This window comes from Myxocyprinus asiaticus, chromosome 17 (genome assembly GCF_019703515.2).
Source record: "Myxocyprinus asiaticus isolate MX2 ecotype Aquarium Trade chromosome 17, UBuf_Myxa_2, whole genome shotgun sequence".
NCBI lineage: Eukaryota > Metazoa > Chordata > Actinopteri > Cypriniformes > Catostomidae > Myxocyprinus > Myxocyprinus asiaticus.
The window spans coordinates 48,484,466-48,504,522 of NC_059360.1; the positions used below are offsets into that span (position 1 = coordinate 48,484,466).

The 20,057-nt window shown below is 44.7% G+C and overlaps 1 protein-coding gene across 9 annotated transcripts in view; it reads right to left on the reverse strand.

Annotated features, from left to right (window-relative positions):
* LOC127455174 (adhesion G-protein coupled receptor G2-like) overlaps positions 1–20,057 on the reverse strand; it is a 61,464-nt gene that overhangs the window by 13,644 nt on the left and 27,763 nt on the right. The window contains exons 16-18 of one of the 9 annotated variants that reach the window (XM_051722830.1): positions 18,091–18,178; positions 17,720–18,003; positions 12,416–13,248 (exon numbers count right to left, since the gene is read on the reverse strand). The exons of 6 other annotated variants lie outside the window; for them this stretch is intronic. In XM_051722830.1, the coding sequence (XP_051578790.1) occupies positions 13,112–13,248; positions 17,720–18,003; positions 18,091–18,178 (509 nt within the window). In that variant the 3' untranslated portion in view covers positions 12,416–13,111. Of the gene's footprint in view, positions 1–12,415; positions 13,249–17,719; positions 18,004–18,090; positions 18,179–20,057 lie in introns of those variants that run through there. 2 more of the 9 variants (XM_051722826.1, XM_051722835.1) reach the window with 2 other exon arrangements.

A 20,057-nucleotide genomic window follows, 5' to 3' on the forward strand; every position in this document is an offset into this window, starting at 1 on the left:
AGGCACCTCTGGCCAGGGCCCAAGAAGCCGCTACACCACGGGTAGAATGGGCTCGTAGCCCTACCGGGGGCAGCATGTTTTGGGCGAGATATGCCATGGTTATGGCGTCAACGAGCCAGTGGGTGATCCTCTGCTTGGAGACAGCGCTTCCTTTCCGCTGTGCACCAAAGCAGACAAAGAGCTGCTCAGAGACTCTAAAGCTCTGCGTGTGATCCAAATAGATGCATAAAGCGCGCACCGGACACAGCAATGACAGGGCTGGGTCTGCCTCCTCCTGGGGCAGCGCTTGCAGGTTCACCACCTGGTCCCTAAAAGGAGTGGTGGGAACCTTGGGCACATAGCCCGGTCGGGGTCTCAGGATCACGTGAGAATAGCCTGGACCGAACTCCAGGCACGTTTCGCTGACAGAGAACGCTTGCAGGTCACCTACCCTCTTGATGGAAGTGAGCGCAGTCAGGAGGGCAGTCTTCAAGGAGAGTGCCTTAAGCTCGGCTGACTGCAAAACTCAAAGGGGGCTCTCTGTAGACCCTGAAGAACTATGGAGAGATCCCATGAGGGAACGAGGGGTGGTCTGGAGGGATTCAGCCTCCTGGCACCTCTTAGGAACCTGATGATCAGGTCGTGCTTCCCTAAGGACTTACCATCGACTGCGTCATGGTGTGCTGCTATGGCAGCAACGTACACCTTCAAGGTGGAAGGGGACAGCCTCCCTTCCAGCCTCTCCTGCAGGAAGGAAAGCACTGATCCGACTGCACATCTCTGGGGGTCTTCGTGTCGAGAAGAACACCACTTAGCGAATAGACACCACTTAAAGGCATACAGGCGCCTCGTAGAGGGGGCCCTAGCCTGAGTGATCATGTCTACCACTGCGGGTGGTAGGCCACTTAGGTCTTCCACGTCCCATCCAGGGACCAGACATTGAGATTCCAGAGGTCTGGGCACGGGTGCCAGAGGGTGCCCCGTCCCTGAGAAAGAAGGTCCTTCCTCAGGGGAATTTGCCAGGGGGGAGCTGTCGCAAGGAGCGTGAGGTCCGAGAACCACGTCTGGGTGGGCCAGTAGGGTGCTACCAGGATGACCTGCTCCTCGTCCTCCCTGACCTTGCACAGGGTCTGTGCAAGCAGGCTCACTGGGGGAAACGCATATTTGCGAATGCCAGGGGGCCAGCTGTGTGCCAGCGTGTCTATGCCGAGGGGAGCCTCGGTGAGGGTGTACCAGAGCGGGCAGTGGGATGATTCTTGGGAGGCGAACAGGTCCACCTGTGCCCGACCGAATCGACTCCAAATCAGCTGGACCACCTGAGTGTGGTGTCTCCACTCTCCCCTGAGGGAAACCTGCCGTGACAGCGCGTCCGCTGTAGTGTTGAGGTTGCCCGGGATGTGAGTGGCTCGCAGCGACTTGAGGTGCTGCCGACTCCGGAGGAGGAGACGGCGAGCGAGTTGTGACATACAGCGAGAGTGCAGACCGCCTTGGCGGTTGACATATGCTACCGCTGCCGTGCTGTCCGTCCAAACTAGCACGTGCTTGCCCTGGATCAATGGCCGGAACCTCCGCAGGGCGAGCAGAATTGCCAGTAACTCGAGGCAGTTGATGTGCCAACGCAGTCGCGGACCCATCCAGAGGCCGGCGTCTGTGTGCCCATTGCAAACAGTGCCCCAGCCCGTTTTGGAGGCGTCTGTCGTGACCACGACGTGCCTGGAGACCAGTTCTAGGGGAACACCTGCTCGTAGAAACGAGAGGTCGGTCCAAGCACTTAAAAGACGGTGACAGACCAACGTGATGGCCACGCGGTATGTCCCATGGCGCCATGACCATCTCGGGACTCGAGCATGGAGCCAGTACTGAAGCGGCCTCATATGCATCAACCCGAGCGGGGTGGCCACCGCCGAGGATGCCATATGCCCCAGGAGCCTCTGAAAAAGTTTCAGTGGAACCGCTGTTTTCTGTTTGAACGCCTTCAAACAGACCAACACCGACTCGGCGCGCTCGTTCATAAGGCGCGCCGTCAAGGAGACTGAGTCCAACTCCAAACCGAGAAAAGAGATGATCTGAACCGGTAGGAGCTTGCTCTTTTCCCAGTTGACCCGAAGCCCTAGTCGGCTGAGGTGTGAGAGCACCAGGTCCCTGTGTGCGCATAACCCGTCTCGAGAGTGAGCTAAGATTAGCCAGTCGTCGAGATAGTTGAGAATGCGAATGCCCGCCTCCCTTAACGGGGCAAGGGCAGCCCCTGCGATCTTCGTAAAGATGCGAGGAGACAGGGACAGGCCGAAAGGGAGGACTTTGTACTGATACGCCTGACCCTCGAACGCGAACCGCAGGAAGGGTCTGTGTCGAGGAAGGATCAAGACGTGAAAGTACACATCCTTCAGGTCTACCGCCACGAACCAATCTTGATGCCGGATGCTCGCTAGAATGCGTCTTTGCATCAGCATCTTGAACGGGAGTCTGTGTAAAGCCCGGTTCAGTACTCGCAGGTCCAAGATTGGCCGCAACCCAATGCCTTTTTTGGGTACGATGAAGTAGGGGCTGTAAAACCCTTTCTCCATCTCGGCTGGAGGGACAGGTTCTATCACGCTCTTCCGTAGGAGGGTAGCGATCTCCGCGTGCAGGGTGACAGCGTTTTCGCCCTTGACCAAGGTGAAGTGAATACCGCTGAACCTGGGTGGGCGCCTGGCGAACTGAATCGCGTAGCCGAGTCGGACGGTCCGGACCAGCCACCGCAATGGATTGGGAAGCGCAAGCCATGCGTCCAAATTCCGCGCGAGGGGGACCAAGGGGACAACGTCATCGGACGTACCGGCAGGTGGGGCCTCGTGGCGGGGCGGAGCACGAGGTACCATAGCACGTCATGGCCGTGCTGAGTCTAGGGTCATCGAAGCACTAGCGTGGCTCCTTGTGACCACCCCCAGAACAGCCTGAGACGGGGGAGGAAGAGGCCTGTCCTCGTAACCCGTGGAGGCTGCCACATCGGGGGTGGCTGTGTGCCACAGATGGGCGCTCAGGGGCAGAAAGGGCACCGCTGGAGCGCCAATCCTGCAAGAAAAAGCCCGTGGACGGTAGTCGTGGTGATGACCGTACACACCGGGTATGTGACTCAGGGAGGAAGGAAGCCGCTCTTTTGCTGAACTGTTGGGTACCGCAGCCACTTGGGCGTGCGGCGAAATCAAACAAAAAGGCAACAAAAGATTTTCCACCCGGCCCTCGACCGGGGGATGGAGTGGTCTTTCTACCATCTCCACGTGAGTGGGTTCCCTCATCCCTGGGTTGCCCGTCTCAGGGGCACTTCGAGGACCTCCATGGATTCTTCGGTGCCGGCTATGAGACGGGTGGCGTCGGCTTCCTGCGGTGGGCTCCACGCCGGGGCCGGGCCGGAGGGGCGGGCTGCGGCGGAGCCGGTGCAGTCACCGCAGGGGGACGCCCTTGGCGATGAGCAGACAGGTGCGGGATCTTGAGCCGTGCTGGGGCAGGATGTGCCGGATTGCTTCCGTCTGCTGCTTTACCGTCGAGAACTGCTGGGCAAAGTCCTCAACGGTGTTGCCGAATAGGCCCGCCTGGGACATGGGGGCAGCAAGGAACCGTGTCTTGTCGGCCTCGCCCATCTCGACCAGGTTGAGCCACAGGTGGTGCTCCTGGACCACTAGTGTGGCCATTGTCCGCCCGAGAGACCGCGCCGTGACCTTCGTCGGTCACCGAGCGCAGTTCCTGCATCAAATCTGGGGCGGAACTACCCTCGTGCAGTTCTTTCAGCGCCTTGGCTTGGTGGACCTGCAGGAGAGCCATGGCGTGCAGCGGGGCGCGGCTGTTTTGAGTGGCGCCGTGAGCCCAGAAACCAATCATCAACCCGCGAGGGTTCAGGGGAGAGCGGAGGGTTCCACTCTAGCCCGACACTTGCGGCCACCTGGGAAAGCATGTCTGTCATTTCGGCATCGGCCTGTGACTGGGTGACCGTCCCCGAAGGGGGAAGCCCAGCTGAGGCTTCTGCGTCCAACTGGACAAGCCCGCCCTCCGATGCCGCGCTTGAGAGCTCATCAGCTTTGCGGGCCCCGAACAAGAAGCCAGTCTCGCCGTGCGACGAGCTGGCGAACTCATCCGGAAGCCCGATTGGGGCAGAGGCGGCTTGTCCAGCAGCGCTGTAGGCCTTAGCCGTCAGGGACGACATGAGCCTACAGGGCTTGGACGGGAGCTTAGGGCATCCACGCCAGGTGGCGGCGCTCTGCGGGCATAAGTGCACCACGAGCGCCTTATCCACCAGGGGAATCGCCGTATAGCCCCTGGCCACCCCGCCATCGAGGGTAGTGAGAGTGGGGAAACTGCGGAGTCGGGGTCTGCGCTCGAGAGCTCATCATCTTCGCGGGCCCCAAACAAGAAGCCAGACTCGCCGTGTGACGAGCCGGCGAACTCATCCGGAAGCCCGACTGGGGCAGACGAGCGTGCTGGGGAATGGGAGGTCCGCGGGGGGATACCCGGCGGAGGCGATCCCATTGAGGTCCCCAAATCGCCCCCAGTGCTAGCCGTGCTGACCTCATACCCGTAGGTAGGAGGACCGAGGCGGGGAGCCGCTGGGGTGGCTTGCTTTCTTACGAAAGTGAGAACATGAACCATTCATAAACGCTGCCTCCATGTGGGTCTCGCCCAGACACGAAGGACAGCGATCATGACCATCCGAAATTGAGAGAAAACGACCGCAACCAGGAATAACACACGATCGGAAAGGCATCTTTAGAAAGACGCATCTTTAAAAAGACGTTCCGTGTGTACGCTCTTTTAGAGAAATATACTCTTTTAGAGGGGAAAAACGCTCTTTCAGAAGATATACTCTCTAGTTTTTCTGCGGAAGCGCCCAGGGGCATTCTCTGCAGTGCACCAGTGCAGAGGAGGGAGAAGCCGCTGAAATGCACCATCAGATCCAGCAGAGGTGAATGAACAGTGCTATTCAGTTCAACGAGCATGACCGTTCGGCTCCGAAGAGAAAATCTGAATGAGTGGTTGCATACCAGCTCCTTTCATACCCGTATGTCCGGGGGAGTGGCATGCAAATACCACTCGCCAATTTTCATTGGCCTTTTATCAAAGACCAGAGGTGTCTCGGGCTCCCAAGAGTGACCCCTAGTGTCACTATGTCGACACCAACGTCGAGTGAGTGACAGATAGGGAAATAACGTTTTCTTTACAATAAAAACAAACACTTGACCCTCTTGTTTTTTGTTTTGTTTTTTGTTTTGTTTTTTATTTATAAGCCTTTAATTTTGGGTATGCCACTGAAACAGGAAATCTTTCAAAACACCTTTAAAGCTTAAAGGGTTAAATCATTGTTTATATGGACGTTTTATGGTTTATGGCATTACATCATCATGGCAACAAAGCAGTAAAATTGTATATAACCTGTAAAGGTTGGTCAGTGATATTATCACAGTAAAATCATGTTAACACACATATTGTTTATGTCTTGTGTCTATACTTTTGAAACAGTGAGTATTTTAATGTTTACAGATTGACCCCATTGACTTCCATTGTAAGTGCCTCACTGGAACACACATTTGTGCTTTTTTAAAGAAAAGGAGGGACAAGTCTAAATTAATTTGTCAAAAATGCTGTCAAGTACCCAAAACCCCTTTAAAACCAGCAAACCAGACAAGCTTGGATGAACAGCAAACTAGTTTAAGCTGCTTTAAGATGCTTTGTTCTACAACATAAGTTACAGCTAAAACAAGATGCTTAATGAATGACAGGTAATCAAGAAGACAACCGTTGTACTTCTTTTTTAGCAGAAAAGGATTTTAAAGCACACAGTGGTTTCAATGTATTCATTTAAGGTATATATAAAAAATAAAAGGACGTGATTAATAAAATCAGAGTGTCATTTTGATAAAATAATACAAGATAATACTTCTCACTGTGTTATTATTGTACATAGATGTGAAAAGGGAAGAGATGTCATTATTACAGCACTCAACATAACTGAAGTGTGTGTTGGTCTAGTATTCTCTTCCCTTTGTATCTTTTGTGTTTGTACAGTTACATGTGACACAAACCTGTTGAATTCATCAGGACTTGTGTTGGCAGACATTTCATTTTATCTGGCAAAAACCACAGCTGTATGCCCTGAACTCTCTTATTCATTATTACTTCATAATTCCCATCTTGCTTTGTTATGTTGAAACTGTATTTTTTATCTTGTGTTCTGCAATGTCCTGGAAATCAGAGAGATAATTGTAATGTACATTTGTTGACAAAAAAAAAAATTATTATTATTTTTATTAATATTACAAATGTTCTGTGAATAAAATACACTTAATTTGTACCATGAGAAGTTGTGTTTTGTTCGACGTTCATTATGCAAAATTTCCCTTCACTTTGTGGACATGTCATGTTCATAGCTGAAGAGAATAAACATAATGAGTTTGAAACTCAATGTGCAAGTTGTCACAAATACTAAATTTACTTACAACGTCATAAATATACACTAACTCTTATACATTCTTATACGTTTTAACCAAAAATTTTGAGGTTGATAAAAAACAAACACATTCTGTGTGTTCACTCAAAAATGAAAATTCTCTCATTATTTACTCACCCTCATGCCATCCCAGATGTGTATGACTTTCTTTCTTTGCCAAACACAAATTAAGATTTTCAGAAGAATATCTCAGCTCTGTAGGCCATTCAGTGCAAGTGAATGGTGACCAGAACTTTGAAGCTCCAAAACGCACATAAAGGCAAAATAAAAGTAATCTTCATGACTCCGGTGGTTATCAGAAGTGACATGATGGGTGTGGTTTGAAACAGATCAATATTTAAATCCTTTTTTATTATAAATCTACTTTCAAACAGCCCTCCTATGCACGCTCACGAGAGTTCTTCTTCTGATTTTTGCCGATTTGCATTTTTGTGCATATTGCCACCTACTGGGCTGTTGTACAACTATGATTTATTTATTGTTTTTCTTTGCTTTTCTATCCCTTTTTTTCTTTTCCTCCCTGCCCAGTAGATAATATATCCATAAAAATGCAAATCGTCAAAAAACAGAAGAAGAACTCTGGTGAACGTGCGTAGGAGGGCTGGTGAAAGTGTAGATTTATTGTAAAAAAGGACTAAAATATTGATCTGTTTCTCTCCCACACCTATCATATCACTTCTAAAGACATGGATTAAACCACTGGAGTCGTATGGGTTACTTTTATGCAGCATTTATGTACTTTTTGGAGCTTCAAAGTTCTGGTCACCATTCACTTGCATTGTATGAACCAACAGAGCTGAAAGAAAGACATACACATCTGGGATGGCATGAAGGTGAGTAAATGATGAGAGAATGTTAATTTTTGGGTGAAGTATTGCCTTAACAGCCCATATCCAGTATTTTCACACCAATGTTAGCAACAATATATCTCAGATCTACCTGGATAGTCAGTGGCAGTAAGATTCTGGGAACTTGCTTTTGTCAAATGGGCACCAACTATCATTATTTTTGCACAGCCTGCATAAAAAAGACAACATTATAAGGCTACAGATTACGGAAGTATGGAAGCCCTGAACCACACCGTGAAAAAAATAAATAAATAAAAAATATTCAGTAAGTGATTTTTTTATTTTTAGGTGGCCTTAGGTGTCCTACAAATAAAAAAAATTCTCACAAATTTGTTTAATCTCTCTCTAAAAAAAAAATTAAAAAAAAAAAAAAAAAAAATCAGGCAAGAGATGACTCGTGTTAGCATTGTGCAAATCAGTGAACTCTTTGGAGTGATGGGGTACCGCGGCACTGTGTCAAGTTAAAGGAAAATGCAGGGCTGCTTGACGAAACGGTGTATGCTTTGTGTTCTAACAAGTTTCAGGAAGGCACTAGACACGTAAAAACAAATTCACAGTGTGGTTCAGGGCCTCCATACGGAGAGAATACAATGAAATAAAACTCTACTTTAGCTATCAGTATTTAGTTTTGCACATATACATGGATTAATCTCCTTATTTTTAGTCACAGATCATCATTTGATAAATATCTAAATGTAAATCTGGTTGGTAGCATTTTTTGTTTAGTTTCTAATGTGATAAATGTTTTTCTGCCACCAAACAGAACATATTCATTCATATTCACACTTTCTGTAAGTTGATAAATGCAAATACATTGAAAGCAACATACTCATCTGATATGTAGTGCAGTATATGATCACCCACAAGAAAATCTGCTTTAGTCGAAACATTATTCCGAGTGGCCTGTCAAAGTGTTATCTACAAGCGTTAGTGATTATTCTGCTGAAGTTCACAGAAATAATAAAACAATTAGAAATCACAGAGAAAGAAAAAGATATTTACCTGTCCATCAATGAATCCACATGATTATGTGTCGCAGCTCATAGCCACGGGGAGAGTCAACAACATTTGCAAATATGCAAATAAATTTATCCTAACTGTGAATTTCACTTTTACACATTACACACAGTCCTCACAGCTCAAATTACTTCACACAGAACCATGTAAAAATTGTGCTTTTTTTTTTCATCCCAGTAACAACCATTTATAAATGCCAATAAATTAATGTAATGTCAGTATTGAGCATGTTTACATACATGTTCTTACAATGATTTTGCTTAATAAGCCGACAGTGTGTGTGGTCATGTAAACACATTAAATGTCTTTCCTTTATTGCTGTAAAGTCATAAACGGCTTCAGAGTAAACTGGATGACATGGATAGATTTTTGATTTCACGATGCATGTAAACTTTACTGGCGTTCTTACCGGCTTATCCAATGTATGCACATGTTGTGTGCATAACACTTTATGGTTTGACGTCAAAAGCAGAGAATAACTCATGTAAAAAAATGTGGCAGGTCTCTGCCTTCCCTACGAAGGAGGAAGCGGGAGCCGGGTGAACAGTTCACGGAAGACCGTAATTGGACACACATTCACTTGGACACAACATAAAACTGCTTTTCAGCACACGCTCGCCGGTACACACACACGCGCAGTTCCATGTGTCGCTCACACTGTTGGCGTTCCCGGCCCAATGCAGAATGCACACATTTGTCGGATGCATGCATCTCTCTCTCTCCCACTGACATGTCCGGCTTCTCTTTATCGCTCTTCCGGCTGATTGGGGTAATTCAGTGCCAGGCATCCATCCTTACGGCCCGGCCACGCTTTGTTGGATTTTTTTTTTATATGGGAAACATAAAAAGATGACATCTGATGGACTGATAATAAACCTTTTTTGTGGAACTGTAGTTTCCATAACCAAATATGTTCCACATTCGTGTGGAAGTTTTGCACTCATGTATAACTCCATGCAAATATGTGAATCATACAGACTGTATTACAAACATGTGTAGGAGGAATGTAAATTTATTTTCTACAAGTGGAAATGATCTTCCAAATTATATGAAACCACATGTGATATTAATGGTTACACAGTATGTTTGGGGGCATTTTGATCTTTAGGGTGGGCAACTTGTTGTCTCTTTGACGAACCAGGGGACATTTCACCTTGATAATTTTGAAGCTCCCCCTTTAGACCCAGCCACGATGTGTGCTGTAGATTTCTGTCATTTTTCAAAATGAAGATTCTATAATTTATAAGTGTAGATTTTAGGCCATGTCCACACTAATACATTTTTTTTCGAAAATGCATTGATTTTGCTACATTTATGCCTCTAGAATGACATCTTCCTCCATCAAAAATGAGGCGTGCATTCAGAAAGTATTCATACCTCTTCATTTTTTCACATTTTGCTATGATGCGGCCTTATGCTAAAATGCTTTAAATTATAATTTTTTTCACATCAATCTACACTCCATACCCCATAATGACAAAGAAAAAAACAGATTTTTTTCAAATTTATTAAAAAGAAAAAGCTGAAATATCAGTACTTAGTTGAAGCACCTTTGGCAGCGATTACAGCCTCAAGTCTTTTTGGGTATGATGCGGCAAGCTTTGCACACCTGGATTTGGAGATTTTCTGCCTTCTCTGCAGATCCTCTCAAGCTCTGTCAGGTTGGATGGGGGCCGTCAGTGGACAGCCATTTTCAGGTCTCTCCAGAGATGCTCGATTGGGTTCAAGTCCAGGCTCTGGCTGGGCCACTCAAGGACATTCACAGAGCTGTCCCTAAGCCACTCTTGCATTATCTTGGCTGTATGCTTAGGGTCATTGTCCTGTTGGAAGGTGAATCTTCAGCACAGTCTGAGGTCCTGAGCACTCTGGACCAGGTTTTCATTAAGGACATCTCTGCATTTTGCTGTGTTCAGCTTTTGTCAACCCTGACCAGTCCCCCAATCCCTACCGCTGAAAAACACCCCCACAGCATGATGCTACCACCACCATGCTTCACTGTTGGGATGGTATTGCGCAGGTGATGAGCGTTGCCTTGGAATTGAGCCCAAACAGTTTCATCTTCAACTTCATTTCATCAGTCCTTTAGGTGCTTTTTTATGTGTCTTGCACTGAGGAAAGGCTTCCGTCTGGCCACTCTGCCATAAATCCCAGATCAGTGGAGTGTTGCAGTGATGGTTGTCCTTCTGCAAGTTTCTCCCATCTCCACACATGATCTCTGGAGCTCAACCAGAGTGACCATCAGGTTCTTGGTCACCTCTCTTACCAAGTTCTGCTCAGTTTGGCTGGGCAGACAGCTCTAGGAAGAGTCCTGGTTGTTCCAAACTTCTTCCATTTAAGAATTATGGAGGCCACTGTGCTCTTGGGAACCTTCAATACAGCCAAAATGTTTTTGTAGCCTTCTCCAGATCTGTGCCTCGACACAATCCTTGGCTTGGTTTTTGCTCTGATATGCATTTTCAGCTGTGAGACCTTATATAGACAGGTGTGTACCTTTCCAAATCATGTCCAATCAATTGAATTTGCCACAGGTGGACTCCAATCAAAGTGTAGAAACATCTCAAAGATAATCAAGAGAAATGGGATGCACCTGAGTTAAATTTCAAGTGTCATAGTTAGTGGTTGACCAATATGTGTTTTTAATGGCCGGTGCCAATATCCAGAGAGCAGGGTGGCTGATAGGCTGATACAATGCTGATATATCACACAATTTAATATCGTAAATAACATAAACATAAAATTGCTCGAAAAATGTATAAACTCTTATTTAGCACTATATTTACTCAATTTCAAACAAATCTAAAAAAATAATATTGTATTTTAAATGGTAGATAGCAGTTTCTTCTGGTTTCTGTTTAGTCATAAAATTTTAGTTATTTATTTTCACATGAAGAAATTGTTAATTTATTAGGAAGAAGGAAATAACAGTACACACAGTAGTCCAGCAACCATGGATTGCATGTCCATGTTAGCAATCGCATTTTCTTAAAAAACACCAAATCAAATAATTTGAACATACATTACATAGTAATTAAGACATTTACTTACAGCACATGTGAAGCACTTTTACTTTGAAGGTGCACCAAAGTCTTTCTAGCAAGTCAGTCCACTGTCAGCCATCTTTGGAATGCTCTCGGAAGGCTATTTCCACTCATGCCAGTGAAGGCATAAAAGGTGCCTCCCACGATCTTGTCAGCTCCTCATGCACTTCCAGAAAGAAAGGGACTGGGAATGGTGTGGCCGTGGATGGCACCCTGAGCCTAGGAACCAATCGTTGAGCTGCGAGGGTTCAGGGGAGAGTAGAGGATTCCACTCTAGCCCAATGCTTGTGGCCACCCGGGAAAGCATGTCCGTCATTTATGCGTCGGCCTGAGACTGGGCGACCGTTCCCGAAAGAGGAAGCCCAGCTGAAGCCTCTGCGTCAGACTGGACGAGCCAGCTCTCCGATGCTGTGCTCGATAACTCATCGTCTTCCAGAGCTCCGAATGAGAAGTCGAACTCGTGCTGAGACGAGCCGGTGGTCTCGTCTGAGAGCCCGACCGGGGCAAGCAAGCATGCTGGGGAATGGGAGGTCCGTGGGGGGATACCCGTCAGAGGTGGTCCCATTGATGTCCCCAAATCACCCCCAGTGCTAACCAACGCGGCCTCAAACCCGTAGGTAGAAGGACCGGTGCGGGGAGCCGCTGGGTTGGCTTAGCAAGTCGCGACCGCAACGTTGCCATGGTCATGTTCTCACAATGAGGACATGACTCATCCAGTGCCCAGACATGTAAGACAGTGATCGTGGCTGTCAGAAGTGGAGAGATAACGACTGCAACCAGGAATAACATACAAAAGGAAAGACACCTTTAAAAAGACATTCCGTGTGTGCCGCTCTATTTGTAAATGAAAATATACTCTTTTAGAATATACTCTCTTATTTTCGCTCTGCCGAAGCGCCCAGGGGCGTTCTCTGCACTCCAAGCTTCTGTCACCAAGACAAATTCCTTGTATGTGTAAGCATACTTGGCAATAAAGCTTATTCTGATAAGTAAAAAAAGGAATCAAAATGTTGAATTATTTAATATTTTAAAGTAATTTTATTTGTATAGCGTTTTTTTTACAATACATAAAAGCAGCTTTATGAAAAATCATGACTTAATGTCTTAAATGTCTTAAACCCCCACTGAACTGCTCAATAGAAAATAATGCTATTAATATCTATAAGCCACAAGACGTCATGAAAGCCATGGGGCAGCTTTCAAATTGAAAAATGAATTGTACTAACCCAGTGAATTTTAAAAAGATTAATATCATTTAATAGTTTAATAACTACACTAAAGTTTTAATACTTTAGAATAGTCTCCAAATAGACACTTTGATAAAATAATGCTCATTACATATTACATTACATTACATAAAAAGTTCATTTCATAACTAGTGTTATAATGGCCCTTAACATTACAGACATGATAAAATAATATAATATACAGCATGTTTCAGTAGCTGCCAGCAACAGTAAACACATCTGTCAATCATGCTAACATTCACCCAACAACCTGGAGAAAAAACAGATTCTAGTTTAAATGAAAAAGCATTAAAACTATATAAAGCATCGGAAAAATGTTAGATATTCTAAATATAAAAAAGCAAAGTTATTAGGTTAAAAATTCCACTTATATTATGATCACGCTTGTATTACAACTTATTTGCGATCGACAGACATCTAGTGTTCAGTCACTTTACTGTAAAGCTATCAGCTATATCAGTTTTCTGAGAAAGAAAGAAAAACAGCGTTATTTTCCCTCTTCTAATTTTAAGCATTACTTGGTGCATGATCAATGCTGGATTCAAGTGTTTTGGTGGAACTGGAGGAGCTGCTGTCCGGATCATCAGAGAAACGACCTTCAACATCATTGTGAATGTGATAATAATACAAGAACAGAAAGAATCCTGGAAAAAATAGAACATTTCAACAAATACTCCATATTTCAAATACTTGCAATATATTTATTTTAAGTACTATGAATGATTTTTAAACTGGTCAAATTTAACATTTACTTTGAAGGTGACAATTAAATAAACACACACCTTAGATTCAGAGGTGCAAGCTATGGAAAAAAACATTTTAGAAAAAAGCGAGTATAACTGCACAACTCAAAACATAGGCTCATTTGTTCTACCTAGCATTTCGATAAATAAATAAGCTTATATTCTGAGTTGTGCAGTTTTATTCTGTTCCTTCGACCATTAGGGTCGAACACTTATGAATGAAATATCATTCATACCTCATGCATCAAGACTCTTATACCCACAATCATCATTGCCATGACCTCTGTGTGATGACGTAGCTTCCTCTTTAAAAGTGAGAGGGAAACGTGCAGAAATCCTCTTATCACTTCTCGCCTTGTATCAGTGGCTAGAATATGTTTAACACTTATCTTGGAGTTGTGCTTATTAGCCTTGTGACTTAGCCTCGGTTCACCATCCTCCAAAGGCAACACCAGTTATATATTGTTTGTTTGTATTGTTCGTAACAAGGGACTGTTGATTGCGAAAATACTCTGTGTGTTTGGCATTATAGAAACAGTACTCTGTTTCTTTGTAACACCAAATAAAGCACGGGTATTGTTGGACCGCGACAGTATCCTGTTTTTCTCTCTATTATTATGAGGTAATCGAAAATCTGTTTGAAGTTGTTACCTTGTGCTGCTGCAGGTTTGGTATGCCACCACTTTCAGACATTTTGTTTACATTATGAACTCCCAGAAACGTACTGTGGGTGTTTTTTCTTTGAAGCATTCAATGGCGGCTTGTATGCGACCACCCTCTTCTGGTGTATTTGTTATAGGATTCCTTTTTCTTTTTTCTCTTGGATGAGATTTGATTATTTTGGTTTGTATGCAAACTGCTTTTGATCAACAAATGGTATAATATTGGTTTTTTTTTTAATTTTGATTGTAAAAATGTGAAAAGAATGTTTGCGCTATTTTTTCTTTCAGAAAACTTAATTTGAATTCTTACCCCCCAAAGAAATTAAAGAAGATGGAAGCACTATGCACCCATTATGACACACCCATGGATGCAAATGATGACCATATGATGTGCATTCGTTGCCTTGGCATTGAACACTTATAGGAAGCTTTAACTGATCCCTGCCCCAGCTGTATAGTAATGTCTGTGCAGCTAGATGACTTATTACAGGATTTACCTCCATCAGGAATGCCCCGAAACCTAAATAAAACCCCTAAGAAGCATAAATGAACAGTAACCACTGACGCTCAACCTTGTAAGTTGAGAAAGGCCAACAGAAAGGAAAGTCTCTCTAACCATAAGACAGAGCATCGTTCAACAGTGGAACAGCTCAAAGGTTTGGTGGAGTAATTTGCAAGAGACAGGTCGACTGTTGCAGAGCCTGACCCACCAGGTAGCAGGCCAGCTGAAGACCCCCACGCTGCTCAAGATGATCCAGAAGACATGGATGCACTTTCCATGGCTGCTTCTAATACGGACTTTGGTCCTGATGATTATAGCCAGGGTTCAGATGGTGGGTCTAGGCAAGATTCAGTCTCTATTGAGGGGTCAGCTGAGGGCACAGCCTCACTAAAATATTTTCTACAGGCTTATATGCACCCCATCTTACACAACAGCACTGTATCAGTGCTGTATTGGGCAGTGGTGGCTCAGCGGTTAAGGCTCTGGGTTACTGATCAGAAAGTCGGGGGTTCAAGCCCCAGCACCGCCAAGATGCCACTGTTGGGCCCTTGAGCAAGGCCCTTGACCCTTTCTGCTCCAGGGGCGCCGTATCATGGCTGACCCTGCACTCTGACCCCAGCCTAGCTGGGATATGTGAAAAAGAAGAATTTCACTGTATATGTGCAAATGTATAATGTGTGATAAATAAAGAAAATTATTATAATTAATTATAATTATATCAGACAAAAATAGTGCTAATGCATGTCTTGAGCCTGTGTATCAGTGTGAACTATGCCAAAATTCAGCTGGTCCCAACTTATATCATCACTTACAAAGGCATTCATCTAGATTCATGTCAAATGTTGGACTCACAGCCACATGTTCGGGAAACCAGCATAAATAAAACTCTACATCAGTTCCAACTGAACGCAGTGGTAAAGATGGGGACATTTTAGAGGCTGATCGGATTGATAATAGCATCCTCCACAGTCATTCCTTTGAGCCTCTTGAAGGTCAGACCAATCCAGTTATGGGTCAATGCTTTCAAACTGCATCCAAAATAGGACTGCCACAAGAAAATCCCGGTGTTTCCAGTCACTGCTCCACCATGGTGGAAGCTGAGTTTTCTGACCAAAGGGATAGAACTGGGAAACATCTCCTGTTGCTGCGAAGTGGTGAGGACAGATGTTTTGAGGGTGGGCTGGGGAGCTGTCTGTGACCACCAGCCAGTCCAGGGGGTGTGGTCAGACAAACATCAAAGGGAACATATCAATGTTCTCGAACTCCGAGCTGTCTTTTTGGCTCTCAGATACTATCTGCCATTATTGAAGGACAAGCATGTATTGATGAAGACTGTTGTTTATCACAAAAACCACCAGAGTGGAGTGTGGTCTCATCAGTTACTGAGAGTGTCTCAGAACATTCTCACATGGGCCTATCCCCGATTTGCATCCATTGGTGTTGAGCAAATACTGAGTGTCAAGAACAGACCAGCAGATTTTCTGTATTGACAAAAGATGCACCCAGGAGAGTGGCATCTTCATACCGAGGTCAATATAGTCATTATAGCAGTAATTCGGCCAAGCTCACACAGATCTATTTGCAACGAGTCAGAATACACATTGTCCTCAGTTTTAATAACACAGAACTCAAGTCCCCTAGGACTAGAAGCTTTAGCACACAACTGGCCAGAAGGGCTTCTCTATGCCTTCCTTCCACTGCTATTGATCAAGACTGTTCTCAACAGAGTCTGCATAGGTTACCATCATCTTCTCCTGGTGGCCCCCAGATGGCCAATGGAGCTATGGTTCTCAGTGCTGCCCAGTCTGTTGAACGGGACACCATGGGGGATTCCCATCAGAGTGGACATTCCCTCACAGGAGCCCAATCTAATCTGGCATCCACATTCAGCCAGGATGCAGCTCTGGGTCTGGCCACTCAGGAGCCCAACCCTTTGCAACACATTGTGATCCCGCTGTCCTCCAGACACTACTAAATTCCCGAGCTCCTTCAACAAGATAAGTGGAAATTGTTTTATCTCCAGCAGCATGGAGCAGATCCTGTCAACTGTTCTGTGACAGTTATATTAAGTTTCCTCCGATTTCTCCTTGAGGGTGGCAAAACAGCAAGTACTCTGAAGGTTTATGCCTCAGCCATATCCAACAGACTTGTTAAACTAGATAGCAGGCCTGTTGGTTCACATTACATTATTAATCGCTTCCTGAAGTGTTCTCAGAGAGTGAGACCACCATGGTCTCTGCAGGCTCCCACCTGTGAACTCCCATTTGTGTTACAGGCACTTTCAAAACAACCATATGAACCTCTTGCTACAGCAGATATAAAGTGTCTTTCTTTAAAAACAGCATTTCTTTTGTCTGCAACACTCTGTGCCCTTTCCATTAGCCCAGATTTCCTGCAATGGCGACCAGAGGATTCCAAAGTTATACTTCAAACAAACACAGCTCTCTGGCCTACAGTGGTCACACCATTTAATGTAAGTCTACAAATTGTGATTTCAGAATTCCACCCCCCTGAACAAGAGGGAGAAATGGAATCTAATCTGGTATGGCCAGTGAGGGCCTTATGGCAATATGTGAACACAACATCATCCATTCGAAATGCTGATCAACTGTTTGTTTGTAATGGCAGAACAAACGGCTGTGCTCTTACAGCTCAAAGGTTTCCAAAATGGATTGTACAGACCATAGCAGAGGCATATGCCTCTGGGGGTTATGGTCTGCCCTTTCCTGTCCATAGCTGATCCACACAAATGGTTGCGACATCTTGGGCAGCTTTGAGAGGTGTTCCTCTGTCAGAAATTTCTTGTTTTAAGCATAAACCTCACTAGATTTGGTTACATTTATGCTTCAGACAAAAAAATAAAATAAAAAATAAACAAAATAATAAATAATAATAATAATAATAATAATAATAATAATTTGCCAATATGGTAAGAAAAATTAATGTATATTCTCTGAAAAATAATCTTAATATCTGAAAATAATTTTGCTTCTCAAGTAAACCTTGTTTTAAGGATGTGTATATTTGTTTACTGGAAAACAAGACAAAAATACTGAGATAATTATTTTTAGAAAATTATTTTTGCTGTGCAAATATTCTTTAATTTTAACATCAAATAGTTTGTTGATATTTTAAAGAAATAACATTTCATGACTACTCTTGAGCAAAAAATGATGCATAATGGTATTTAATATGTGATATTTCATACCTTGAAATGAGTTCAACACAGTGAAGATATAATATGACGGAATGACCATCGGTCCAAAACTGAAGAATGCGATTCCCCACGTCAAGCCGAACAGGAAGAACAGACTCAAAATCATCGTTAGCTGTTTCTTAAACGTGGTTTTCTTCACATCACCAACATTAATGTTTCTGGATTGGATAATCTTTGTGACCATCATGATGAAGATTCCTGTCGTGAAAATGAAAACCAAGGCATAGTAGCCGATATTCACAATGTAGTGAACGTAAGGATTTGTAATCCAGCACCTGTAATTAGAAAAGAGAGGAGAATGTTTAAAGTTCAAGTTTGATTTTCCTTCAGTTGTGCATTTGTGACATTCAAACACAACTTACATTCGTGTGGTTTTTGCTGTTGATTGTATAATCACTGTTTTATACTCTCCCATAGAAACAATGATCACGACGATAGGAGCTGGACACGCTGAAAACAAATGGAGACAAATTCAGTTTTTGGAGACCATACAGATCCTCTAATTTGAGGTCAAATCATTAAGCATGCACCTTATTGAGGGCAAAATGGAAAACCTGAGGATATTTATAGTATGAAACAAATAGAAAATCAAGTTGGACTTTAAACTTTACTTTTCTAGTAGGGTCTTACTATAAAAACAGTTTGAAGGTTAGTTTGAATTCTACATTTTCTAAAGTCCTTGGGCCCTATTTTAAGAATGTAAGCATTACGTGCAGGGCAATGCCTTAAGTCATAAGTGCAAAGTCAATGGGAATGGCTCTGAAGTTTTGGTGTTTTCCTGCAATCATGCACTAAGTCTAGGAGCAAGTGGGTTTGGCAAAATTGCATGCACAAAGCGCAAATGGGCTGGGTCGAGTGCAATTTATTTCTGAGGTAGAGGTCTTCACGGGTCCACCCTAACCCAAGGACCCGAGACCTGACCCGGGACCCGTACGGGTTTGGATCCACATTTTATATGGTCAGCCAGGTCCGGGTCGGGTCCCTTTCTATTGCTGTGGGTCCCGGGTCTGTTTAACATTATGTGTAATACCCATGTCGATCCGAGAAGACCTGGCCATGATCAGACAGTGGTGATGATGATGGTGCTGTGTGTGTGTGTGTTGTAACTTGCAACATTGTAAAATTAGGATGAGAAAGTGTGGGCCGGGAAATAAGATGAAAAATGGAGTGGAGCCACAACGAGCTGGCAATGAACGAGCAATCGTTATTATAAACTCAGTAAAACAAGAAACGTCCCTTTTTCAGGACACTGTATTTTAAAGCTAATTTTGTAAAAATCCAAATAACTTTAAAGATCTTTATTGTAAAGGGTTTAAACAATGTTTTCCATGCTTGTTCAATGAACCATAAACAATTAATGAACATGCACCTGTGGAAAAGTCGTTAAGACACTAACAGCTTACAGACGGTAGGCAATTAAGGTCACAGTTATAAAAACTTAGGACACTAAAGAGACCTTTCTACTGACTCTGAAAAACACCAAAAGAAAGATGCCCAGGGTTCCTGCTCATCTGCGTGAACGTGCCTTAGGCATGCTGCATGGAGGCATGAGGACTGCAGATGTGGCCAGGGCAATAAACTGCAATGTCCATACTGTGAGACGCCTAAAACAGTGCTACAGGGAGACAGGAAGGACAGCTGATCATCCTCACAGTGGCAGACCACCTGCACAGGATCGGTACATCCGAATATCACACCTGCGGGACAGGTACAGGATGGCAACAACAACTGCCTGAGTTACACCAGGAATGCACAATCCCTCCATCAGTACTCAGACTGTCCGCAACAGACTGAGAGAGGCTGGACTGAGGGCTTGTAGGCCTGTTGTAAGGCAGGTCTTTACCAGACATCACCGGCAACAACATCGCCTATGGGCACAAACCCACCTTCGCTGGACCAGACAGGACTGGCAAAAAGTGCTCTTCACTGAGGAGTCACGGTTTTGTTTCACCAGGGGTGATGATCGGACTCGAGTTTATTGTCGAAGGAATGAGCGTTACACCAAGGCCTGTACTCTGGAGCAGGATCAATTTGGAGATGGAGAGTCCGTCATGGTCTGGTGCAGTGTGTCACAACATCATCAGACTGAGCTTGTTGTCATTGGAGGCAATCTCAACACTGTGCGTCACAGGGAAGACATCCTCCTCCCTCATGTGGTACCCTTCCTGCAGGCTCATCCTGACATGACCCTCCAGCATGACAATGCCACCAGCCATACTGCTCGTTCTGTCCATGATTTCCTGCAAGACAGGAATGTCAGTGTTCTGCCATGGCCAGCGAAGAGCCCAGATCTCAATCCCATTGAGCACATCTTTGACATGTTGGATCG